Source organism: Salarias fasciatus, chromosome 6 (assembly GCF_902148845.1).
Source record: "Salarias fasciatus chromosome 6, fSalaFa1.1, whole genome shotgun sequence".
Lineage (NCBI taxonomy): Eukaryota > Metazoa > Chordata > Actinopteri > Blenniiformes > Blenniidae > Salarias > Salarias fasciatus.
Window position 1 is genome coordinate 19,150,508 of NC_043750.1, and position 26,010 is coordinate 19,176,517.

At 39.9% G+C, this 26,010-nt stretch overlaps 4 protein-coding genes across 6 annotated transcripts; 2 read left to right on the top strand and 2 right to left on the bottom strand.

Annotated features, from left to right (window-relative positions):
• Positions 1-142: 142 nt before the first annotated feature.
• LOC115390027 (DNA-directed primase/polymerase protein-like) lies at positions 143-4,405 on the bottom strand. 2 transcript variants are annotated; one of them, XM_030093680.1, is made up of 14 exons: positions 4,354-4,405; positions 3,475-3,744; positions 3,285-3,379; positions 3,051-3,189; positions 2,694-2,841; positions 2,516-2,618; positions 2,301-2,443; positions 1,949-2,111; positions 1,768-1,865; positions 1,545-1,631; positions 1,122-1,230; positions 964-1,040; positions 827-873; positions 143-732 (listed from the first exon to the last, which is right to left on the bottom strand). In XM_030093680.1, exons 2-14 carry the CDS (start codon positions 3,646-3,648, stop codon positions 505-507), a joined length of 1,611 nt encoding a protein of 536 aa, XP_029949540.1. In that variant the 5' UTR covers positions 3,649-3,744; positions 4,354-4,405; the 3' UTR covers positions 143-504. The 2 variants fall into 2 exon arrangements, with proteins under 2 accessions (XP_029949540.1, XP_029949539.1); XM_030093679.1 differs by having other exon boundaries at positions 2,301-2,618.
• A 2,826-nt stretch (positions 4,406-7,231) lies between these two features.
• On the top strand, positions 7,232-10,733 carry LOC115390058 (uncharacterized). Of its 2 annotated transcripts, none has more exons than XM_030093718.1 (4): positions 7,232-7,358; positions 7,576-7,670; positions 7,746-8,461; positions 9,083-10,733. In XM_030093718.1, the coding sequence occupies exons 2-4, from the start codon at positions 7,611-7,613 to the stop codon at positions 9,156-9,158; spliced, it is 852 nt and encodes a 283-aa protein (XP_029949578.1). In that variant the 5' UTR covers positions 7,232-7,358; positions 7,576-7,610; the 3' UTR covers positions 9,159-10,733. The 2 variants fall into 2 exon arrangements, with proteins under 2 accessions (XP_029949578.1, XP_029949579.1); XM_030093719.1 differs by having other exon boundaries at positions 7,268-7,358; positions 7,579-7,670.
• Positions 10,734-11,918: 1,185 nt separating this feature from the next.
• LOC115390053 (neuromedin-K receptor-like) lies at positions 11,919-16,570 on the bottom strand. The gene is made up of 4 exons (XM_030093711.1): positions 16,203-16,570; positions 15,239-15,427; positions 14,931-15,081; positions 11,919-12,119 (listed from the first exon to the last, which is right to left on the bottom strand). Exons 1-4 carry the CDS (start codon positions 16,568-16,570, stop codon positions 11,919-11,921), a joined length of 909 nt encoding a protein of 302 aa, XP_029949571.1.
• Positions 16,571-20,219: 3,649 nt separating this feature from the next.
• On the top strand, positions 20,220-24,760 carry LOC115390049 (N-acyl-aromatic-L-amino acid amidohydrolase (carboxylate-forming) B-like). Its single transcript, XM_030093708.1, has 8 exons — positions 20,220-20,425; positions 20,512-20,608; positions 22,853-23,079; positions 23,173-23,365; positions 23,651-23,744; positions 23,840-23,947; positions 24,152-24,264; positions 24,376-24,760. Exons 3-8 carry the CDS (start codon positions 22,853-22,855, stop codon positions 24,568-24,570), a joined length of 930 nt encoding a protein of 309 aa, XP_029949568.1. The 5' UTR covers positions 20,220-20,425; positions 20,512-20,608; the 3' UTR covers positions 24,571-24,760.
• The last annotated feature ends 1,250 nt before the right edge of the window (positions 24,761-26,010 follow it).

Genomic DNA, 26,010 nt, shown 5'->3' on the forward strand with positions numbered 1-26,010 from the left:
ACCTTCATTTCGGCTTTTTAATTAAAAAACTGAGTTGAGCAGTTTTTGGCTGGAGAAGTATCGTCACTGCTTATCTAACCGTGTTGAAAACTTCACAAAACAAGGCACATTGGTTTCGTTTGCTGATTTAATCACAGGACAGGATGGAAGTGCATTTTGTGTTGAAGCAATGTTATATTAAAGCATCTGTGTTTTGTCAATTGTAATAAAAAAAAAAAACTTACAAAACAGATGTTCAGTTTTAATTTTTTAGATGTTAAAGTGCATTAATAGACTGTTTTTGCTGAGGCGCAGTCATTTATGATACCAGCATTTAAACATGTTAGAAAAGGGCAAGAACAAGCTGCACAGCAAACTACCAAATCCATCATTTTACATGAGAAATATTGTGCAATATTAGTCTATTATCACTCAATTAACAGTGGTTCAGAAACAATTTACATGTTTTTATCCTGCTTAAAAAGTTATCCATTTTTTGTACAGTAAAGTAACATCAATCTCTTCCTAAGAATCAAAGTCTGCCATGCATGAGAGCAGCAGCTGATCCGAGATCTCCCCGTCGCTCTTCTCAAAGTCATTCAGACTTTCCAGATACTCCTGGTCGTCCGGCTCGTTGCCCCACACGTTGGGAGTTTTCTCTGACTCCGCTGTCCTCTGCTTGGCCTGGTTTGGCGTCTGGCTGGGTTCAATGTTGCCAGCGTCGTCCATTAAATACGCCTGGTCCTCTTCGTCCTGTGTGAAGACGGCAGCGTTTGATCAGAAAACAAGATGCGGCGCTTAAGTTAATTCTGGCCCCGCCCGCCAGGAGGTTTAAATAAAAACCTACCAGTGACAAGATGTAGCTGACGCAGATCTCCTGCGGCAGCGGGTAGCCTGCGATGATGAGGTGCAGATTATAATCTTATGAGACAGTGTGACCGTAGATTGAAGACCATATGGAGGGTTTGTGAGGCTGGAACCTACTGGAGGACCTGAAGTTCCTGCATTCGGGATCGTGACACTTCTGATACCAGACTTCCTCCCTTAAATCCACAACAATCCTGCAAAGGAAGGTGAGAGCAGTTCAAAGAGGAGGCCGACGCCCAGACGCATCCTGCAGAACATTCTGTCTCTCTACATACATGATGTTGTTGCTTTTATGAAATCTGCCCACGTTCTCACACCAGCGGTATTTGGCGATGTCGTAGACCAGAAGCTGTTCTGCAGGAAAGTAATTCCATCGTCTGATGGCTGTTGAAAAGCATTAAACGTCAACTCTGTGACAAGGTTTTTCAATAACAAACGGCAAAATAAGTTTCTCTCTCATGTTTTGCGTATTAAAAGCAAATAGTATTTCACTACTTCAGCAGTTAGTGTGAAGCAGCTTTACACTACTGATTATATTATCTGTTCACTAACACACACCATCCAGAGTGTGTGTGAGTGATACCCCATATTCTGGGCTCTCAAGACTTCATTTATCAGCTTGTGTGAAAACAAAATGAAAGTTTTACTACAGAAACGCGTTCTGCCAACTCTTGTCGTATGCAGATATTCATACTCACTTCCTTGGATGCCGTCCTTTCGGACAACTGTCAGGACAAACTCGTCGAGTTCCTGGTGAGGTGACGACAGCCACCCTGAAAATGTGTCTGCCAAGAACACGTGGAGGGAAAAGTTACATTTAATTAATGCATCCATATCAAAAATGCCTCAAGAAAACTCAGTGATGGTAAATCCGGACTGAGAGTTACTTCTATGTTCGCGCAAGACTCAGGTCTGCGTCACCTGAATGTGAAGCCGATCCTTGCTGGTGATGATTCATTTTGCCTTTGGGCTCATTTTCTTCTGCGACGTCCCAAGTAAGAATTCTCTGACCTGTGAAACTGATTGCACGAAGGGGTAACATTTGATCTGGCAGCATAAAGAAAGAATCAGGTTATGAAATGTTGAAAGGAGCCGACTTTACCTCACATTACACACCAGCGACGCCAGAAACACGCTCTCCTCTGGGGACGTTCCCTTCTCCGCTTTACCAACAAACTGGTTGTCTTCTGCGACGGTGAAAGCGGCAGTCTTCCCAACTTTTGATGACTTGTACAGTCGGAAATTTCTGTTCTTGGTGTAAACACCTGTTGCGACAAAAACAAAAGGTGCAAACAAGGAAAAGAGTTGTGGTAAAAACAGGCTGAATATGGTTCAGCAAGGATACATTTGACTCAGTGGATGCTTGAAAAATATCAATTTATTCAGCCTGTGTAAAGGTTGTGTATGACAAAAGTTGGGAAAAAAAAAGTGAAATAAAATGCAATTCTTCTTACCAAGGTCTACAAATAGACAGTCCCGGCCGTCCTTGTTTTTCACCTGCAGGAAGCTGAGGTCTTCCTGTTTACGCCTCTTCATCTGTGGACTCTCAGTCATCCCACCTGCCTGTGCTGGCTTCCTCTCAGGGACAGCGTGTCTCCTGCCATCAGCACAATAAGACAACATGAAAAGTGATAACAGGAAAATCAAGTGGTTTGTGTATAAAACTAACCCTTCTGCAGTGTTTTCCGCCTCTGAATTCAGCCCATGGTCCAGGTTACTCCCATTTTTATCTTTGTTTAGGACGGGCTTCAGAATAGCATGGATGAACCGTCCTGCCAAAGAGAAAAAGAAAAAACTTTGTGAATTAGGAAACGCGATCTGCTGTGTCCTTGCGAGATGGAACTCACCCACATGTATGTTGTCTTTAAAAGCGGCATTTTGGAGACTAAAAATAAGATGCCGACTGAACTTCTCTTCTGTGCTGGAGTCCAGGTTGAGGACATTTTTCACAGAGCATTCAACGCCATAAACCTCCAGTAACTTATCACAGACATACTGTCAACACACACAACAAAAACATGTGAATGTAGAACATTATCCTCATTTTAAGAGAGTATTTAGGTGAAATATTGGCCTATAAATATTATCCAGTGATATCATTTATGAGCAAAGTTGATAACAGACAGCATGTAATTGGACCAATTGTTAAATTTGCGCAGTGAATTCTTCATATTCAAATAGAATGGCACAAACATGAACTGTACCTGGATGAGCATAGACACCATCGCTCGACCATCACGGTCTTTGTTTGAAGGTTTGTGGAACTCCAAGTCAAAGTAAAGCTTACAGACAGCTCCCTCTGGGATCACCTCATAGCAGTGCATCAAGGACTGAGAGAAAGTCCTTCAAAAAAAACAGAAGAAAAGTCTTACTCATTCAGATCAGCAGCATATATTCTCTCAACGAAGATGTTACTCCTTTAAATAGATAATATTTACCTGTAGTAGTGCCACAGCTCACTGTAACTGGTCACCAGATAGATCCTCTGGCCATGGGATGCATTTTCCTTCTCAAGTGCAAACACATGTACAACCTAGGAAATCCCAACAAGAACTGTTAGTGATTTTGTTTTTTCTTGACTTAATTGTAAAAAGCTGTGTCTTAGTGATAAAACAGTGTCTTGTTTACTTCTTTGCAGCTCTGAGCAAAGCTGATCGCAGTGCTTTGGCGAGGGAAGAGTTTCCAGACAGAGGAAGGCTGGCAGGGCCACAGTCGAGGTTTGTAGCGTGACGTTAGAGGATTTTGATGGAACGACTGAGCAAGCTGCTCCACTTTCTGGAGCCGGTCTCCCCACTTCCTCATCCTCAAGTGTTTACTGACCACCAGTAGTCAACAGTTACTGTATCCACGCAGAGGGGAAGAATCATCAATGGTTATCCTTCTCCACCTGTAAATAAACTGGAAATGTTTGGAAACAATTAAGTTATAGAACATTCTTCATCACCCACAAAAAACTGCAGCCAGAGTGGATAAAAACTCAAAGTGTTTCACAAAAACAACAAAATTCCTCACTAACAGAATAATGATGATCAGTCACAACATATTTATGCTACACTTATATAACAATTAAAAGTATATAACAAATACATTTATATCATTTGTGATGTAATTCCTCCTGGTCATCTTCAAAGATATTTCTTTCACATCATCATATCTCTATTTTTTTAACACGATAATGTACATAATTTGGATTTAAAAAGTGAGACACCCCTCCTGCACTACTTCAGAGAGCCTCAAAGGGGCAGTAGAGCTCCTTCCTCGCCACATCAACACATTTACAACACATTGGAACATTAGAAGCTGTGTTTTGCTTTAAAAATGTGTATTTTCAACACCGAGACCCCGAAACGGCATATTCGTTCATTATTATAAGCGACCAGCTCACTCTGGACTTTATATTCACACGCTGTAACATTTTCCTCACGTGGTGTCGCTAAAATTATGGATAACGACGAAGCTCAGACTCGCTCAGGTTCAACACTAACACAGTTTAAAAGTTTACATTACCGGTTTAATGCAGTAGATTAAAGTCCGCCTTCTGTCTTTTGCCCTCGGTGTACCTAACGAAAAAAAAAACAGCCGGGGTTTGTTTTCTATTTGGCGCCTCCGGAAACGGAACAACGACACTTCCGGTCACGAGCAAAAATAAAACAAAATAAAAATTAGGTTAAACAATTTATGAAAATTGTTATTAAATCCACCAATATCAAAGTTATAAAGACTCGTGATATGTTTGCTTGTTTTAATGTATTTGTGTCATATGATATTCAGAAGTTTTGTCAGCGTGTTTACTGCCCCCTGGCGGTGTTCTTCTACAGCACTGCACTGTATTTCTCAATAAAGATTTGAAATAAAAGAAAAGAACTTTGATTAAACATTAACATTTATTTATTCTTGGAGGAAATAATATCGCCGTATCTCATGTAGAGTGTGCTGGAGTGTTTGAAGCCACTTCATCCCTATGTGTGCTTTTTAAATGCCATAAGAGACTTGAGGTCCACAAACGAATCTGTTTTAGTTCCAACTGCAATACCTGCAGGGAAAATGTGTTTACTGAAGTCTTTTCTTAAAGAAGTTACAACTTAACTTTGTGTTGTTTTATACTGGAATAGATTTGAGGATGATAAGCCATATTAAATAAAAATTGTCTCATTGTTAGGAACTGGGAAACATCTTTTACATTTATCCATAAAATCAATGCTGATAAAACTTATTTAAAAGATAGATTTAACAAAGATTTTGATTTAGAATGCAGTTTTTGTTATGAATATGTTAAATGAACTGTTTGATAACTGTATGTTAATAAACAATTCTATCTACCAATAAATCCTTTATCCCTGATATTGAAACACTCATTCATTGTTGCTAATACAGTATTCAAAAAAAGGCATGAGTTATTGCTTTTCAGAACAAGTTCACACATTATATTTTATCAACCAAACACTGCCGAACTAAAGGTGATTACGAGGAAATCTGCACTTTACTGAATGTATTTATATAAACTTCAAAACATTTTGTTTTGGACTCATGTTATATGCAAATGTCATTCACAAACAAGTAACAAAGTGTTTGTGGCTATTACATTGGGAAATAAAGATAATGACCACAAGTGCCTTTAATGTCTAAACGTAGTTATCAAAACACTTAAAAAACACACTTCATACTTTAAGAAATCTATCGCCTCTCATCATACTTTTTTAAATGATACTTTCAGTTACAATCAACTTGCTAGTATCTGAAAGTACAATGTAAGCTGACTTTTTTTAGTTGATTCACTGTTGCCAACAACTTTCTCTCCAGTTCATTTAATTCAGACAAAAGGTGTTTTCATGATAACCTAGCCATCCACAACCCTGATCCTGTTCGCTTTCCCTCGAGTCAAGGAGGGAAGTGAAACGGAGGTGGGAAATGGAACATACCACTGTAGAAAAGGAAACTGCTCTGCTGTCCAAACTCTGGACAACTCCAAAGAAAACACCTCAGTAGACTCACAATATTTGTCAAGGTTTGTTTGGTGTCTTTTCTAACTTCATGAGTAGTGGACTGTGATATTGAAATCATTTTTAAAGACTGTTCGACTTTCTGTACAGCTTTAAAAACTCCTTCTACTGAATGCATTTGTTGCCTGATTGCTGATGTAAACAACTGATTTTTGATTTGATTTGAAAGCTTTATTTCAAATTTGTAAAAAAATAAGTGCACTATCAGAAAAATAAAGAAAAACAGACATTCAGTTACATAGACAAAAAGAGTCATCACCATATGTGCCCGTGTCTTTCACATTAAGGAGTAGGAAGAAGAAATATTTCTTTAATTCTACTCCTTGACATCAATACTATTATCGTTATGTACAAAACAAAACATTGTCATGCTTGTCATCACTTTTAATTCATTAAAATCCTATAATATACTGTAATGTTTCCATAGTTTTGTGACACACAAAAACTTTTTAGAGTAGTACAAACTGATGAATTTTAAACTCGAACTCTCCTCTCAGACCAGCCATTTTCTCTTTTACAGAACAGCTTTTGAATATTACGAGGTAATAAGTTATTCTTTGCTTTATGAATGATTTGAATAGTTTTAAACTCAACAACATCCAGAAATTTTAAAACTATGACTTTGAGAAACATGGATTTGTATGTTCTCGAAAGCCAGTCTTATGTACAATTCTTATCGCTCGTTTTTTCAGTACAACAATTCTTTTCAGGAAACTAACGTAAGTATCTCTACACAATTCCACACAGTAAGTTGTATCAAGGAGTTGTACAGAATATAGAGAGATTTCTGGGCTTTTGCCAGGACTGAGATGCTTCTGGATATTTTGTTTTGGATTTGATGTATGTGAGGTTTCCAGTGCATTTGTCAAACCTCCTAAAAATCGTTTTGATTTTGCCTTTCAATGACAACACCCTCTATCTGTACATTTATCTGATTATCTAACACTAATAAAGAGTTCAGACAAGAACTTGAGTTTTCATGCGGTTCTACTTAGTTTTCTCAAAATCAAAGCTGAATATGTTCCTCACAGTTGCTGACAATACATTTGGTATAAACTGCTGCAGCCTCATAATGTCCTCAAGCCTTGCATATAACAATGAATCGTGCACACAAAAGAATGTTTCAAGGGAATCTTTTTAATTTTCATGGAATACTATGAAGCTAGAACGGTATTAAGCTTTAAAGAAAGATGATGGCAGGTTAAACAGCTTTTAAAGGTCCCATATTATGCTGAGAATCATCAGAATTAAACTTTAAGCAAAGCATGTAGGTTTTTAAAAACAGGAGCAACAAAATCTGCAGCAACGCGGTGGCTACAGCAGAACAAATAAGTGGACAGTAGGTCCCCCAGTGGCACGTCATTTCCTTCCACAGGAAAGGAAAAAGGGGTTGTTCAGTAAGATAAGTGGCTCCATTTCCCCGGACACTGTTGGGCAGAGAATCATTCCCATTGCAGTTTGATAGACTTGATTTTCTGAGTCTCTCACAAACGCTTATTATCCTCGCTTAAGGTATGTGCCATTTGGTTTTTTCCACGTTTGCTTGCATTTAAGTTTATTTCATGGTGATTTTCATCCTGGGCTGGATGGGTGTGCCCCATCGGAAGGAAAGAGGAAACCTCATCGACAGATTAGGGCTTGCCCGGACCCAGTTCATCCCCTCATGTGTCACACTACGTTTTGTTCAAGTTTAATCCTGCAGAGTTTTTTTACTGTCTGTATGTTCCAGAAGAGTGCAGAAGAGGAAGAAGAGGAGCCTTTAAAATGTGGGACAGGAGTAAAGTGCTTCTTGCTACAATCTGCTTCACAGCTCTCTTCTGTCATGTGAGTATTATTCCTTTCTCTAACAGCCATGTGGCTAATGAATTGTCTTCATTTCACTGTGAATTCCTCTTGAAGGCCGCTGCAGGGAATGGAGAGCTGCTGGGCTGGGCTCCGGGTGTTGTGAATGACCTGTACAGAGGATGCCGTCAGCAGGCCATGGAGAAGTTCGTCCATTCGGGCCTGTTGAAACAGGAGCTGAACAACAGCGTGGGATTCCAGAAAGCGTGGACTTTGAACAGCAAGTGTTCAGCACTGATCCCTGGAGGAATAGACGCCCACACATCTGCTCTCTCCGCTTACATACTCTCAGAGGGAGAAGATTTCATGATGGCTTTTGACAAAGCTGTCCAAACAATGAGCGCAAATGTGAGCACCTATGAGAACGACTTCCACTTCAAGTCTCTTTATTTTCTGCTCATGGATGCGATCACACTGCTGAATCCCAAGACGTGCCAGACTGTGTTTGTTCTCTCGGAGAAAACTCCCACCCCGAAAAAAGGCTCACGAGTGACATTTGGGAGTTTCACTGTTGCTACTTCAAACTTTCAGGCACTAAATAAGCTGGAGGACTTTGACGGGCGAGTCCTTCTAAACATCACTTCTTGCTTCTCTGCCAGCGTGGGGGAGCACATCTGTGACAGCGATAAAGATAAAGTCCTCTTATCTCCAGCTGAAGATTTCATTGTGGAGGAAGTAACTAAAAAAGAAGATGATAACGAAAGTACATACACAGAGATTGTTTTGAAAAACCTAAAAATGAACAGCACACACAACTGTTTCTCTTTTTCAAGGTAAGATTCACCATTTGTTTGTGATGATGAAAGATTTTTCGACTAAAACTCTGAACGAAAGAAGTCAGTGACACTGATATGGTTTTAAGATGTGGATTTATAATTGTTTATTGGATAATTACAAAATCAGTATCATAATAGAGCTATATGCACACATATCTTTTTATGCAAATGCATCATTTTTCAACAGCACCTACACAATGTTACAGGCTCAAAATCTGAAATACTTAATCTCTTAAAAGAATCTGAAAACCTGAGCATTAATCGTCAGCATTCCTTTCTAAACTTAGACAAGATACTTATGAATAAACCAGGAAAAAAAAAACTGTGGATGAAAGCAAAGTTTGTTTTAGTTCATTAAATTCAGTCTGTCTTACAGTTTGTTTTACTGCATAACCTCGAAATTACTTTCGAAATCACCATGCTAATCATTGTGAAATGATTGCAACAGAAATAGAAAAGTATAAAAATATGGAACATATATTTTTTTACAATCTGAAAATCTGCCTAAACTAAATAGCAATGTTCCCTGTGAAATGCTAAAAACTGCTGTAACTATAAGGTGATTGTGAAAAATGAAGATAATACAAGTTTTCTCCCTTCTCTCCTTCGTCTCTGCAGGTCTCCGGCTGCTGTCTCCACTCTGTGGCTTCCGTCTGCGCTTGTGATCCTTTCTTTTCTTTATTCAGCTGCTTAGCGGAAACTGTTTACATTTTAATGTTGTGTGTGAGTTGTGATATTACAGAAAAACTGTGGTGTGTTACAAATAATATTCTACAATCAGCAGCCAGTGTACTCATGTGGCTGTTGGTCCTTCTGCAATGGATTCTGAATTATAGGTCAGATTGTGTGTTTTCTTGAGCAAGAAAAACAAATTATCTTCGCTAACGTTTACAGTTTTTCTTTGAAAGGGTGTGAGGGATGAGGAACAGAAGGCCCCTGGATGAATGTGTTGCAGTTCATGTTGCGTGTTCTTCACGGTAGTCTCCAGTGTGCCGCACTATCAGGTGATAAAATCAGGAAATGAAAAGTACATTATATGAACAAACTATCAGATTTTGTATGAACAACTCACCACTAAATTTTTATCAGAGCTGTATACAAATGGAAACAGCAACGATGAGGACAAATTATCAGCATATTCATGTTATCTACAAATCTATATACTTCTTAATTTTGTATTATTAGCACAACAATGAGAGCATAGCACATTTTCAGACAGCATATTAACTTTTTTAAAGCTGAAGCGGCTCACAGAGATTTCCAGCCTCAATGTCTCCTGGTTTCGTTTGTATTTCTGGCATCATGTGAACTTTTTAAATTTACTTACGTCATCAGATCCAATACGTAACTGTCTCTGAACTCAGATCTTTTTGCTTTATCTTTCTGTGTTTAATCCATGCTTCATGAACAGCCTGATAAAATTGAAAAAAATAAAAAAAGATAATAAGAATTTAAAAAAAATAAATAAACGCAGCTTTGGGATTATTTATGGACTCACTAAAATGAAGCTGATGTAATCTGATCAAGATTCAATTCATTGTTTCTTTCATGGTACATTTGGGAATTCCAAGTCCTGAAAAAAGAAGCAATACTCAGCGTCACAGGTCCACTGTTTAAGGGTAAAAGATTACCTATGAATAAAAGTAAAACATACATGTTTCGTTATATAAGAATTTCCACTCATGAACCCAGTGAAGAATAGTATACTTTATTTGTATTTGCTTTGCTTTGTTGTCAGCACCAAATGATCAAAATGTTACAAAAGACTGTCTTTATATGATGGAAGAAATACAGTAGATGAAGACCCACATCAACAATCTACAAAAAGTACATTTTCAAAAGGAACAAGCTTCCTCCAGCGAACAAAATTCCAACCAGCAAGCACTTGGGAAAATTACATTCTGTCATAAAAATGCAGAAAACACCAAACAAACAGTGAAGTCAGAGTCGCAATGTAATCCTTCGGGGCATTAAAGTCTCTTGAGGAGCATTACTGTTGGAGATGGGCTGAGCCACCGGAGACTGTGATTCATTTAATAGCATGCTAACCGCAGAGTGAACAAGTCTCATCACAAAACTTCAAAAGCAGCTTCAACTATGTTTGGTTTCTGGCACTGATGAAGGATTTTCCTATGAATAAACTATACCAATAAAAAACACATGACAGCTCACGACCTTTGACCTGCAAAATAAATATAATCTAGAAAAATGTGCTATGCGTTTGTTTTATCTAACACAGAAAGCTATGTAAATAAAAACTTGAAAAAACTCCCTTGTGTGGATCAATCTGTTTAAATAGATCAGAAATTCAGAAAATTATTCATCCATGTCTCTATCACTGACTCATTCGAAGTAATTTGATTACAAAAAGAAGCCCATTCAATACACAACAAAAAGTTATGTTGAAAATATATTTAAGCCAATAAACAGCAGTTGCTTGTAAGAAAAGAAGCAACTGCAACTCTGAATTAAATGTGACCAAACTTCCATGAGATAGCTTCAACACACATTCACAATAGCCTACTCTTGCTATATTCTGAACACTACATGAACTAGTGTCCGACAGAAAGTGATACGATCTGTATTTACTTCTACATTTCACCATTAAAGAAACAGCAAAACTACAGAAGTCAGAATATTGTGTATCTTGTGAAATTAAAAGTTGAATTCAAGCCTTTAAAGTTAATCATTTGTGACTGAAAAGGTTGAACTATCACAGGGTTATGACAGAAATTAAGAAAAAAAAAGAGTTATAAATATCCTTCTGCAGTTTTTTTTTTTTACATTAAGACATATCTGAATGATTTCTGCATTAGACATTAAGATGAAACGAGATATCTGAGACAATAATGTCCCCGAAGAGACTTTCTGTGAGGAGGACAAATGACCAGATCTGCAGCCTCATTATGATAAGAACCGTTCACTTGTTTTCCAACCGGAGTAAACACATATTTAATGCTCTTCGTTTCCTCTGCATCTTCTGAGTGTTCTGAGGGAAGGCCCGAAAACACGAAAACACCCCTGTCGCGTGAAGATCACCACTGCAATCTCACATTAATAAACATCCATTTATATTCAAGCCTCTTTGAACATAACAGCTCAAAACAGAGACACACAACACAACTTTCAGATGGAGTCAGTGGAAACTTAGTCAGCCTCTTTATCGCCCTGCTCTGAGTCGAGCTTCGCTCTGTTTCCTCGAATGCTCTTGTCTTTGCTCAGGATGCTGGTGTCCACTCGAGAGAGGGTGCACATGCTGCTCTGGTGACCGGGTCTCAGCCTGGTGTTTTGGAGCTCCAGCTCATCGTAGGAGGACACTCGGACAAACGGACACCAGCGGAAAACCATTTTGAATCCTGCCCGAAACCTGCAGCCCAAATCACCCCTCTGTCAGGTCAGTGCTGGACTGAGGCGGGTTCACGGGGCGGCGGCGGCGGCGTGAAGCAGGCGGCACTCACCTGCTGTTGAGGCAGCAGTAGATGATGGGGTTGTACATGGTGGAGCTCATGGCCAGCCACAGCACCGTCAGGTACACCTGCTGGATGGACTTCCACTTGCTCAGACGCTTGTTCAGACCCGTCACGATGAAGTAGATGTGGTAGGGCAGCCAGCAGAGGGCAAAGGTCACCACCACAATGATCATCATCTTCACCACCTGCAGGAGGAACAGTCGATGAGGCAGCAGGAGAGAATTTCAAGTGAACTTCACATTAAAGGATTAGAAAATGCATTATCAGTGGTCTTTATAGCCTTTCATTTAATGCATTTATACTAGATATAGTTCTCAAATATGTGTTTGATGTAGCAAATATTAGTTTTAAGCTCCACGTATTGATTGTCTTCAGTTTTGATCACAAATCTGTGGAAATAGGGCATGCTGGGACAATAGCCCTTCCTGGCCTTTGGGGTGATTTGCACAAGTTATGAGTACCTCTTATCTCTTCTAAACAGTGTTCAAAGATGAAACGTACTGGACGCCAGAGATGTGCTCTGTGGAGTCATCAGGTATGAAAGTGTAGCAGAGTTTCATATTATCAACAATCAAAGTCAAACAGTCATAAACACCTAACATAAACCTCCCAAAACACTAAACATCTGAAATCTGTTGTTATAAAAAGCAGAAGGCTGCAGGATGTTTAGTGTGGGACAAACGACTTCTGTGTATTTTTGCTCCGCATCTGTCTTTCCGTTTCAGTGGATCTGAGCCAAAACATACAGCACTGTACAAAATTTACACTGAGAAAAAAATTACAGTTTTGTCAAATACAACAACACACTTTGCCTCTTAAGATTTCACAAGTTATGGAGAGTTATGTTCCAGAGAAATATGTTACTGCCCAAACATGTGAGTCACACTGACACACGTGTGAAAGTACGGTCCCGCACGGATCTCCGATATTGTCAGGTTGTTCATTTCGATCATAAACTCCATTGTTTGACCCCAAAACGGTGGTTTTGTAAAGAGAGTGAAAGGTCGGCGATGACGCATGGCGCCCAGCGGGCTGCTGGGGAGAGTGGGCAACTCGTCGATGTGCGGAGCGCAGTACAAAGGCGCAGGGGGTTAAAAGGAGCGGCTGGCAATCAGAGCAGCAGCAGACGCCCAGCCTGGTGATCAGCCTGGAGCTGTGAATCTGGGATGACTTCTTTCCACTAGGTTTGTTCTTGGACTTTTAAAAACTTTTTTCCACCCTTGTTGAGACGACCTGCAGCGGATATCTGACCCTGAAGTCTCTAAAAGACTTCAAAAATAAGCAAAACTGCAAGTTTCTCTTTTTGTTGTCCTGATTACTTCATTTGACTTTTTGGCATCAGAATGTGTTGCTTTGATGTCAAATTATACTTTGTTTAAAAAAAAAAAATCAATCAAATCCACACTTTCAGCCTTTTAATCACAGTCAAACTGCTCAGTAATCATGGTGTTGATCTGCAGTTTAATAAAAATTTAAAACTGCCTTTATGAATGAACATTCCCAGAGCCGGATCTGCTGGTTTGCTTTGAATAATCCGACATGCTGAACTGCTGTATTTGAGATGTTTATCAATGAATTACATTCTCTGGCATTAAGCCCAGCTGTCTTGATAGATGCCTGTCATGACAGCTGTGATGACCTTAATCCCTGTTTAAACCAACCCTGAGAGCAGTGGCTGTAAAGCACACTGTGCAGTCTCACTGATGATGCCAAACTACAGTAAAAGGAGAGCCTCTGGGTTCGTTCTGTCTTCAACAAGCCGTGTTTGCATGTACATGATAAAAATCAGCTGGGCTTTAAAGGATATTTTAGTTCTAGATAGGATTTTGTGTCACAGTATTGGGTTTTCTGATAGAATCTTAAACTGCTGTTAAAGTGGTACATTTATATGTTTTCCTAGACAACAGACCTGGCGGGAGCTTCGCTCTCTCTGTCTAATTCCAAGACCAGCTGAACAACTCTTCTGAAGCACAATCTGTTTTAACTTGGTGATATATTTCACTTCCTTTGTGTGGTTATTTTTGTAAAGAATAAAACAAAAATAGCTGGTCTTTTTTTGGCTTTCTGTGCTTACTAGTTCCTATAAAAGGTTCATAATCTTTTTCATTTAAACAGTCGACTAAATCCGCGATCAGTCTGTGTGTTACGTCACTTTTTTAAAGTCACTGCAGAGCTTCAACAATAAAACAGTCAATAATCATCTGAAAGACCAGGATCTCTCCCTGCTGCCTTGCGTCCTTGGATTACATCCTGCACTGATACTAAAACCTCGTATACGGAGACAGTTTGATGTTCTGCTGTTTGGCGCCAGACAGTCTTTCCTACTTCACTGGATCTCTGACAAACCTAAAGCTCTCATAGTGGTTACTGAATATAATGCAACTTATTCCCCTGGAAGCAACGACCTACTGGATTCAGGATATAAGTTTTTTTTTTATTTTACATATATATATATATATATATATATATATATATATATATATATATATATATATATATATATATATATATATAAACCCTGGAACCGTTTTTGAATTACATCAGCATGGAGAGTGCACAGACTCTCCAGAAGGACTTTTATTGACTTATCTGGTCAGACATTCCTGGAAACAGTCGCACTTGAGTTCAACCTAACACCGTAATCACACCGTGATATCAAGATATTGGCTTATGCATTGCTTCAATTATCAATTAAAGCTCTCAGTGCTGCTATATCTTATTATTATATGTTATATTTATCGCATCCTGATTTAATTTAAACCATTTTCCATGTTTGTTTTGTTCTTTTGCACCGTGTAGGTGTTCGATTCCTCATGTTCTGTGTAAAATAAATAAATAGATAACTGAACACTACTTTTCTGGAAATAATATTCTAATACACCCACCAACGATTGGTCGATTGTGAAATCTCATATCTTTGAATTTATCTGCTTTAAAATTGTTTGATATCGATCATGTTCACATCAACAACGTAAAAAGAGAAAATCAGCGATTACCTTCCTTTTAGCCAGTAGCTGTCCGTGGTAGCTGTCAGATGAGTCTCCGGGGATCTGACCTCCCCACAGCGTCACTCCCACGATGGTGTAGGTGATACCCATGACCACCAGCGGCAACAGATAGACCAACACTGTCACTATGATGTGATACCTGCAGAATTAAGGAAGTCCATCAACAGTATGATCTAAAGAGGCACCAGCAAAGAGATCATGAGGTAATGGCGGAACAATGTATGGATGGAATTGAAAATAACCTCAATAAAAATGCTACATTATGGGAGGGGAAGTTTGGTTGAGCGTGGACTCACATGAAGGGGTCATCAGCCATGCGGGGCCAGGCCACGTAGCAGAGGGTTCTGCGGGGAAGAGTCCGTGTGGTGGAGAAGTAACAGAGAGGGAAGGCCAGAACCACAGCCAGAGTCCAGATGAGGGCGATGACCCCCATGGTGGCTCTTGCAGACAGACGGGGATTCAGAGGATGGATGATGGCCATGTATCTGAATAGGCAGGTAAATATAGGTAAGAACACCAAAACGGCAGTTTCCTAATGGCTGTGTTGTGACGCAATAACATGTGACCTTTTGCAGAACAGGTCAGGATGAGTAACCCTCCATACTGGCGAGATCTGCATCTGTCTCAACTGCTCAATAAAATTTATTTAACAAAAATGTTGAACTTTATTATTACTTTTTTTTTTTAATTACTGTAACCTGCTGCAACAATTAAATGTCACATTTGATCAAATTCGTAGTGAACAGAAAAAAAGACAATATGTGCCATTTATAGGTCCGTGCACAGTAGCTTGAACAACACTGAGCTCCTCAGCACACCCAGCATCTCACTCATATGGTTTACTGCCAGATTCCTGAAAGTTTTCCAAATTTTAAGATATGTGTTAACAACTTTTGAGATTCAAAGGGAGAATGAAAAAGCTTGTTGCTGATAGATGCTTTTCATTTCAAGTCTTGATAGTTAATTGTCCTGACTGTCACGTTACATTTATTTGTTTCCAGTGATGCATATTTTATGTATTTCATGTACATTTACTTCTATTCCACTGCCTATAAATTCAGCACTAAAAACGTGCTTTGATGAAGTAATTTAGCCTCAATTTATTGCTTTTCATCAAAACGGTTTTTTTTAAATGCTGTAGATGGACAGGTTGACTTGTAGACACTGCAATAATAATAATATTAATAATACATTTTTAAGTTAAGTAAGTAAAAAATGATGCAAATCTTTGAACGGGGCTGATGTGAGTGTGACGCCCACCTGTCCAGGGCTATGGCGGTCATTGAGTAGATGCTGGCGAACACAGCAGTGACCGGGAAGAAGTTGTGAAACCTGCAGTACACTTCTCCAAAGTACCACTCTCCGTGCGCCGCGTAGATGAAGTTGATGAGCGTGTTGAAAGCGGCCATGGAAACGTCGGCGAAAGCCAAGTTCAGCAGGAAATAGTTGGTGACGGTCCTCATCCGCTTGTGCGCCAGAATAATCCAGATGACGATCAGGTTGCCGAACACGGCCACCGCCAGCACCGTGCTGTACGCGCCCGACCACAGCGCCACGCGCCACGCCGGCTGCACGAACTGGTTGGTCTGGTTCCCGGTGGAGTTGGATCCGTCCCGTCCAGAGGCCATTCCCTCATCAGGCGTCTCCGTCCGTCGCTGGCAGACAGGCCACGCTCATCGGTCTGTGCGCCTCTGGCGCGCGACATATCAGCGCCAAGTGTCACCATGTGACCGGAGACGCGCGAGAGACGGACTGGTCCTGATGCTGCAGGCAGCTCCTCCCCATCAGGGACACCGACACGGGGCAGGATGGAACACAGGCGCTTCAACAGGATGGACACTTCCCTCTATTGAGTCTGCAGCAGTCCAGTTATCCTCATGGAGCCAAACCCCCAAACCCTGCCTTTACTGAGGGGGTAAAGCTGCTGTTTCCTGTGCTCGAGCCGTCAGAGGCTTTAGATCACTAGAGGGTGATACTGTTAATCCTAATAGCCGCTCCAGCAAAGGCAAAGCTCACAGTTTCAGGATTTCATGCGGGTTTGAATGAATTATGTAAGGATAAGGTCAACGCAAGCACAACAGTGAGCAACTGGGAAGTTTTAAACGTGATCAAGCAAATTTATTTATGGTCCGACTTTCTGTTATTGAGTCTGAAGAAAACAGTTTAATCTCTCCATGAATCAAGGAAGAAGCATGAAAATTAATCAAAATAAATGACATAAATATGATATTGTTTCAAGAATTAAGTCATAGTTTGTCCTGACACAAGATGCATTTTTTAATCCTCCGAGTTGCATGTCATTTTGTTGGAATTTAAAGGTGCATTAAGGAGTTTGCACGTTTTAAGCGAAACAGCGCCCCCTGCAGGCCTTGGGCGTAATGCAGCTTAGTGAAAAACTCGTGCCTGTGGCACGTGTGCACGGAAGAGGGGAACTCCTTCTTCGCTGGTTTAGTAGCGCTCAAGTAAGATTTAAGTTTCTTTTACCTGGTGGAGTCTGTGCTGGAGCTGTGGCAGTGCTAGAAGCCAGTCTTTTCTTACTTTCTGGAAGATCCTGCTCAGTTGTTGCTCACTAAGCATCTGGCAGAGTAATGGCGGACAAAATGAAACCTAACCAGCGGGAGCGTGCATTACGTCATTCCTTTCAAATTCTCCCCAAAAAAATGCTGGTGCCGGACCGGCACTGCAACTTTCAAGTGACAATTTAGCGCTGTTAGAGGAACTTGTAATGAATATGTCAGGGCACATTGTACACATCATTAAAAATGTGTAACATATTTATGGTGGAAAATAAGTATTTTTAAGGTTGTAAAACTCCTTAATGCACCTTTAAAAATGCTTTCCTGCACCTGAGTCCTTGTATATACAGCTCATTTCTAAACACAGAGACACTGTGAGCACTGCAAAAACACCACAAGAAGGTCAAAAAGTATGTTTCCTCTCAGCATGGCCTCATTACCCACAGGTCATCTCTTTTGGGCCACTCCCATCCTCAAATGTCACGGCTCTCACCCCTTCTGAACACACCCTCATCCTAAAAGGTCGCCATGTACTGAGTAATGAGTCCCGTTAGCCTCAACAAAAACTGTGTTGCATTATTCTATATGAATAATTTACCTTCCATTTCATCGCTGCTGGATAACAGCTGAGTGTTTTCTATCTGATGTCGGGTGTGTGTATAATGTTTTGTTTTGTGTACACAAATAAAAGTGTTCAGTAGGGTTAAATCCAGAAAATCCCGTTGACGAAAGTGAACTTGCAATTATGTTTTGACTTTACTGAAATCCTCAGTAAAATATTGTTATAAAAATATGTATATTAGTGTTCTTAAAGATGTTGTTGTACAGTTTCCACTTCTAAGCTTTATCGACACACAAAAACACAAAAAAAAGCATCAGAGTTCAGATCATTCCCATTTTACCAAAACATTTCACCATTTTTCAAAAGGTCTGCAGCTCTTTGGTGCTGTTAAAGTGATTTATCTTACTCTCACTACAACCTTACAGGTATTTCACTCAATAAAACTATTGATTTGTTGCCGTCATGGTGAAATTAGTTCAGTCTGTGAACACAAACAGTATCAGCTGGATTCAACAGAAACAACACCGACTGCAGAACTGAGACAGTTTATCGTCACTTTTTATACGGAAACCCTCATTTCTCAAGTGTAATTGAGAACTGTATGTAGGTACTGTATGTATGTAGAACATATGAAGTATGTGAAATATATTATGCATTTCTACCACTTACAGCTGTTTGTTGCTTTTTTGTTTGTGTTCTGTCAAACAGGCAAAAGTAAATTCTGCAAAACAACAGGAAAATCATTTCAGACATTTATATTTAAACAGTGCCTGCATTGAGGTATTCTGTGGACATAAACATCCAGACTAAATGTTCAAGCCTGATTAAAATAATACAAAAAAGCAAACATTTATTAAACCATATAAACATGAATGTTTTATGCAAATCAAGATATCATATTTATTTAATAATTAATTAGTGTGTATTCACCAATTGCTATTATAGCTGACTGAAGAATGAGCTAATTTTAGTTATTTTGCAATTCAATCAATCAATAAATCAAATTATGGCAATTTATTATGGTTTAAAATTAACATTTGATAAAGTCCAGAGAGCTGAACTTGATGATCATTTTGTAAGAAAAGTTCATTTACTGTCATTTATTGCAGGAGAAAATATTGGTTATGTTTTCTGTGCAATAAATGAAATACAGGAAAGCAGACTGAGAATATAACAGAGACTGAACAAGTCAGCAGAAGCAGCTTATGATCAAGTGACGGGATTACACTTCTAAATAGAGCTCTGGACAGAGAGAGAGAGAGAGAGAGAGAGAGAGAGAGAGAGAGAGAGAGAGAGAGAGAGAGAGAGAGAGAGAGAGAGAGAGAGAGAGAGAGAGAGAGAGAGAGACTGTACCGAGCATGGGGGTCTGAAAGTTTGAGGTATTTTCATACTTATACTCGTATTTTCACTATGCAGCCCAGTGTTGTGGTGTTGTTTGTAATAACGTCTAATGTCATTAGATCTTTGAAGGTGACGAGTAATCTTGCATTATTAAAGAAAAGCCAAATGCAGACAGTAGACGTTTCCTGACATTTCGGAAGTTTCTCCAATCATTAAAGGTGTTTTGGTGACTCTGACTTTGTTTTCCTTATTTGATATTTCTGAATTCTAGTATATTAACATTGTAGTCCGCCTATTACTTCTATTCCGTTCTAAACAATTGATAATTTCTGCCTGAAAATGTTACCAATACCTCTGACAAACTTCTTTAATGCCTAAACTTTGTCATTAGTGTAAATTCAAACACAGCATTTCTTGCTCGTTCAGGTAAATTTAATTGACTTATAACTACAACATTTTGATCACTGTCAGTCAGTGGGATTTAATCATTGGTGGGCTTCTATCATTTATCCAAAATAATATTTCCTTCTCTTTCTGTCCCCTCACCCCAGGCGGATTAGCAGAAAGCCTCCACCTCTGAGTCTGGTTCTGTGAAGGTTTCTTCCTGTTAAAAGGGAGTTTTTCCTTTCCACAGTCGCTTATGCTGGCTCATGTGGATCTGTTGGGTTTTCTATGTAAAAGTGTCAGAAATGACTATGTTGTAATTGGCACTTTATAAATAAAGCTGAATTGAATATTTTTGTCAGGTATTTTTCCAATGCACCCCCCACTGTGCCTGCACAAGTTCTCACTTCGCTGCTTTGCCAGAAGCGAACTTGCCGTTTGCTGTTGTTATGGTGTTTGTTGCAGTCTCCCAGAGCTGCACCGCAGGCCACAGGGCTCTCAGAGTGGCTCCTGCTGGTTTGGCGGAACATAACAGAGAGGGAGTTCCTGTTACATCACAAAATGTGTAACTCCCTGAAATTTGAGCTGAGTAAGAGAAGGAGGAGGGCAGCAAGAAAGAGTAAACAAAAATGAGGAAGAGAGCAGTCAACAGGAGAAAAAAGAAGAAAACTTCTGCATCTGTGTGTGGATTAGTACTGAAGCTTATCTTTAGTCACTCATGCTTGTGTTAGACAGTGATTAATTGCTTTCACTGCTCTCCTTTCAGATTGACAAATGCTGCATTGCTTTTCTGACACCACTTCCCCTTTAAGTTCAAAGGTTGCTGAAGTTCAGTGAATACTAAACGGGGAATTGACTGAAAGGTAAGACATGGCTTGTTTCATTTGTCAAACGCACACATTTTGTTGTCATTTTAACTTTGGTTGAATGCAGAACTGAGCTGTGGTGAAAGTGTTTACCAGTTGGGAAGAAATGCCACTGAAAGAACACTGAGACGCAGAGCGTTTTGGCTTGAAAAGTTAATCACAAACTTCTGTGTGATTGCCTTCTGCTCACTGCTCCAGTTTTGCATGCCTTCTTGTGACTTGCAGCTTCTCTTCTTTCACAGCTGCTGTCCACACTGCTGACACACACATGCTTTTAGTTCCTGGCTCATTCAAGCAGCATTATGTTGGTGTGCACACAGCAGTGAATATGCAAGCATGCAGGGACATGCTAAACATTATGTGAGAACAATGGAGCCGCTCAAGCCCATGTTTTATATCATGACAATAGTTTTATTCATTACTCAGGGAAAGTTTGTACCCTCTCAATCAGTGTGAGGTTAGTGCGTTAATAGCCTGCATTCTGTTGACACTGATACTTTAGATTCAAATGTAGCAGATCATTGTAACTGTGGAGCATGTTGTCACTAAAACAGTAAGATTCTGTAACAAAGCCATGTCCTTCAGCTTAAAAAATGTCTTTGCCAATTAAGAAATACATGTTTTACATAAATAGCTGCAGTAAAGCATGTCCATCATTTGTTTATACATCTATCGTTCACAGCTTTGACCTGTGCAGGAGTCAATCCCAGCTAACTATGGGTGAGAGCAGGATACACCCAGGGGAGATGACCACAGGTCAAACACACATGAGGGGAACGCGTCAACTCCACACAGGAAGGCCCGGTCAGCGTTTGAACCCATGGCCGTCTGGCTGTGAGGCGAGAGCGCTGTCTGTTTTACATTCCTCTGAACGGGATTGTTTTAGGGAAACAGAGGGTTGATTGAGGACAGTGACTGACTTTCCTCTGAGGAGCTCACAGATGTATGATCCCCTGTGGTTTCCAAGGTTTACTGCAGGACGGGAATGTAAATAATCGAAAAGAAAGTTTCACCACTCCAACATAATTCCAATATCGTTTGCCTGCTAATTACAAAAAACACTGTAGTTTCTTTGTCGGACTGTTACTGGAATGGCAGAAGTTACAATAACACAAATGTGTTTTATTACTCACATATTTTCTTTTTCCTCTGTCCAATATTTATTATATAATTATCAACACTTTGCATTGAACTTATCTTGAGAAGGAAAAACAAAGTCGGCGAAAACCATGTCAAAGGTCAAGAGCTGCCAAAACACAGTCCAAAGTGTCCTCATGTGAACTATGAGCAGTATTTAGTTATGTAGCCTTTCTCGGTTATTTGAATATATTCATAAACTTTCACATTTCTTCCTGCTTCTCCAAAACTAACGTAGAATTAAACGCAATCGCAGAATGCATGTACTTGTCTACCTTTATAATGCTTTTAAGACAGACTGTTTAAGTTTCACTGTAGAGTTTGTGGATATGCAAAAAACAGTAACTTGCATGGAAAAATCCCCTCATTTATCAACATAAACACTGACTTGTTTTCAGTCATAAGTCATTAAAGATGAGATTTTTTTCAGTTTAATACTTTTCCCACTGACTTGATTATAAATAAATGGCAGATAATAGTACTGAATCTTTCACTTTTGTGGTTTTAAAAAGATATAAATGAATAAAGACACTTAAAAAACCTTTCTGATAGGTTTGATTTTTTTTCCACAGTGAATTACATTCGGGTATTCTTTAAGGGTTTGATCGCAACTTGTTTGTTCTCCATTTCTGTGGAGCTCATGGCGGTCACACAGTCGGCTCCAGAAATGGTTAACTGAAGAAGTCATAAATGAGGAGCTCCACCAATTTGTTGTCTGTTCTCTGTCCCTTCCTCCCATATTGAAGTGGTTGTGCAGACTCAACTTTTACATTTCTGTGACTGAATAAGAAATAATTATTGACAAGAAAATCAAACAACTATAGTTTGCAGAGTTGCATAGCACGCTTTCTAAACTTTTCAGAATGCTTATTCTTGTGTTAGTTTCTCTGAACTCATCTCGGTGCAGAGACTGTGAGGGATTAACCTCTGACTTCTCACAGCCAATCAACTTGGTCACTTATTAAGTCAAATGACCAACTTGTTGCATTCCGACAACCTTCAAACGCTTTTCACACCAGTTTTTGGCCGGACGCTGGACATTAAGCTCCTTAAAAAACAAGAAAGTCATTTTTTTCTGGCCTTTTCTTTTTTGTCTTGCTACAGATGGAGCACCTCTCTATGCCTCCTCTGTCCAGGGTCGCCATTTGTGGCGGCACGCATGGAAATGAGCTTACGGGGGTGTACATAGTGAAAGAAATGCAGAGACAGAAGCAGGACAAGGTGGGATCTCTTTCTGTGACCCCTGTCCTGTCGAATCCACGAGCCGTAGATGTCTGCAAGAGATACACGGACACTGATCTCAACCGCTGTTTTACAAGCGCTCTGCTGAGGTGAGTTGGTCTGAAATTACATTACATCTCATTCAAAGACGGTGTGTTGACGTGTTGCAGTGAAACATCTTTTCTGTTCTGTTTGGGCTCCAGCTCCCCCATAACAGACTCCACGCCGTATGAGCTGAGGCGAGCTCAGGAGCTGAACGCTCAGATCGGGCCCAAAGGAAGCGAGAGCGCCGTGGATCTGCTGGTAGATCTTCACAACACCACCTCCAACATGGGCCTGACCATCATCATGTACTCAATCAGCGCCTTACCTTCACACATTTTCAAATACATCCAGGTAAGACATGTATTTGAGATTAGAAGATAATGATGCCAAAAAACGAAACTCTAAAGAGAATTGTTGAACTAAACTTCAAAAAGCATGATCCTGGTGTTAGCATGTTGCGTGGTTATGTGTGTACATGTGTAATCTTTATATAAAAAAACCAGAAAAGAGACCCGACATTCAGTCAAGAATGAGTTCATCGTGTGTGTAATTATATTCTCAACTCAATAATTATAACCCAGGACATAGCTGTGCTCTCTGTATAAATCTGTAACAGTAAACCTCTTTGGTTTTCAGACAAAGATGGCTCCAGTGCCTGTGGCAGCAATTCAGCTGGACTTATCACTGTCAGATTGTTACTCCTTAGACTCAGTGGGCAAAAATGGATTCTGTAAGTGTGAGAATTTGTATCCATGATTTCTTAAACTCATGAATTTCTGAAATGGCTTCAAGACTAAGACGACTGGTGACTGTCTCTCTGTGCAGCGATCGAGGTTGGTCCTCAACCCAACGGCGTTCTCCGAGCAGATATCTTCAACATGGTGAAAAAGGCCGTGGATCTCACTCTGGAGTGGATTGAGAAATTTAACTCTGGTAAGAAACAGTCCTGGGAAAGTTAATAATTACTGTCCTTCATGGAAATGTTGACAGATGTTTAACTCTCACTTTTTCAAGTTGTGAGACAAACCATATGGCTCCGGCACTAATTAAATCGTCAGTTGACACGTGAACAATCGATGACCCCACTCACACTTTCTTCAGCGATCCAGCTCCTCTCACACTGTTCCCTGTAAACAGGATGTACATTTGAAGGAGGTGACATTGAAGTGTACAGCTTCGTGAAAAGCATCGACTACCCAAGGGACCCGGTGAGCGGAGAAATGACTGCAGCCATCCACCCCAAACTGCAGGTACCGTATAGGAAACGCCTGGCATCACCTGCAGACAATGCAGCGGAAACATGCCTGTGTTTCGCATCTCATAACAAACACTAAATGCCACATTTGCATTCCTCGCTCCAGGATAATGACTTCAAGCTCCTTCAGCCGGGAGACCCATTATTCCTGTCGTTTTCCGGAGAGACGGTGAAGCACGAGGGAGACGCCCTCTACCCTTTCTTTGTGAATGAATGCGCCTACTATGAGAAGAAGATTGCTTTCCATTTAGCTCGGAAAATTACCAAGACCATCCCAACTCTGAGTGTGAAGAGTAACTGAGCGTCCGGAGGGAACAGGACCAGAGCGTACTGTAAAGCCTTTAAATTATGATCACAGAAGATTAAACTTGAATACAGCACACAAGTTCCAATCACTGCAAATAAGTAAACGCACACGGTGTGTGTGTGTGTGTGTGTGTGTGTGTGTGTGTGTGTGTTCTCGTATTTCTATCCTTGTCGGGGCCAAATGTCCCCACAAGGATAGCAAAACGTGAAACGACGTGCCTTGTGGGGACCTTTTTCCGGTCCTAAGTAGGAGAAACAGTGTTTTCTTGACCATGTTGTTGTTACTGAAAAAAGTAAAAGTGCAAAAACATTTCTTTAGGGTTAGGCTTTGTTGTGGTGTGGGTTAGGGTTAGGGTAAGGGTCAGGGTTAGGGGCTAGACATGAATGGGAGTCAATGGAAGGTCCCCACAAGGATAGAAATACGAGACTGTGCGTGTGTGTGTGTGTGTGTGTGTGTGTGTGTGTGTGTGTGTGTGTGTGTGTGTGTGTGTGTGTGTGTGTGTGAATGATTTACTGAGACAAATGTTTCCTATGATGTAGTACAACAGTTTTAAGGACTAATTTCTACTGGGAGCACTGAAGAGTTTATTTTTTCCTTGACTGAATCACACTGCAGGCCATCTCAGTTACAAAAAAAAAACATATTTTTTGCTATTTTATAGAATTTGTATTCCTGATCACTAATCTTTTGCTCTATTACGTAAGGCAAGTCAAAACAAAACATTGAAGCTTGATTGCAATGTAAAATTGCAAAATAATTAAATGTATAAATACAATCCCGCTGTCAGTTATTTCTTGAAGAGTGTTTTTGATAATATCAGGAAAACTAAAGTGTGCTTATGTTAAAGTAAGTGTACACGTGCAGTATAAACCTCGTGAATCTCTTGGTTAGATTGAACACACACTCCTGTAATCATTAGACACACTACCGACCAGCAGTTTTCTACATCAGTGGTTTCCAACATTGTCTCTGGGACTCCTTCTCAGGGAGCCAGACCTGGAAAACTAAGAACTGCTTTATATATACTTTAAAAAAGAATCTCTTTCTTTAGTTTGGTAATAGTGAGCCTTTATCTGGCTTCAGGGAAAAAGGTTGGTAATCAGTGATCTAGAGATGCTCAGTAAAATTGTCCACATGGAGGGAAGGTCAGTAGCAGTTTCATAGCAAGCTGAAGGAAGAGTGAGAGAAAAGTTGCAACACAGTGGCTCAGAGAGTAAAAGTCCTTCATTCAGATAGAAGTCAGTGAGGCCTTATGTTGGAATCCAAACTGCTTCAATTCCAGAGTGAATTAAACACAAAACATCTTGTTTCTGCCTTCATCGTCAGCAGCGTTAAGAAACATCAGGAGTTTACTGAAATAAAGTTATCAGTTTATACAGTGAATACCAAAATAGACAGTACAGAAACATGATGTAAAATTAGAAAAGATGATTT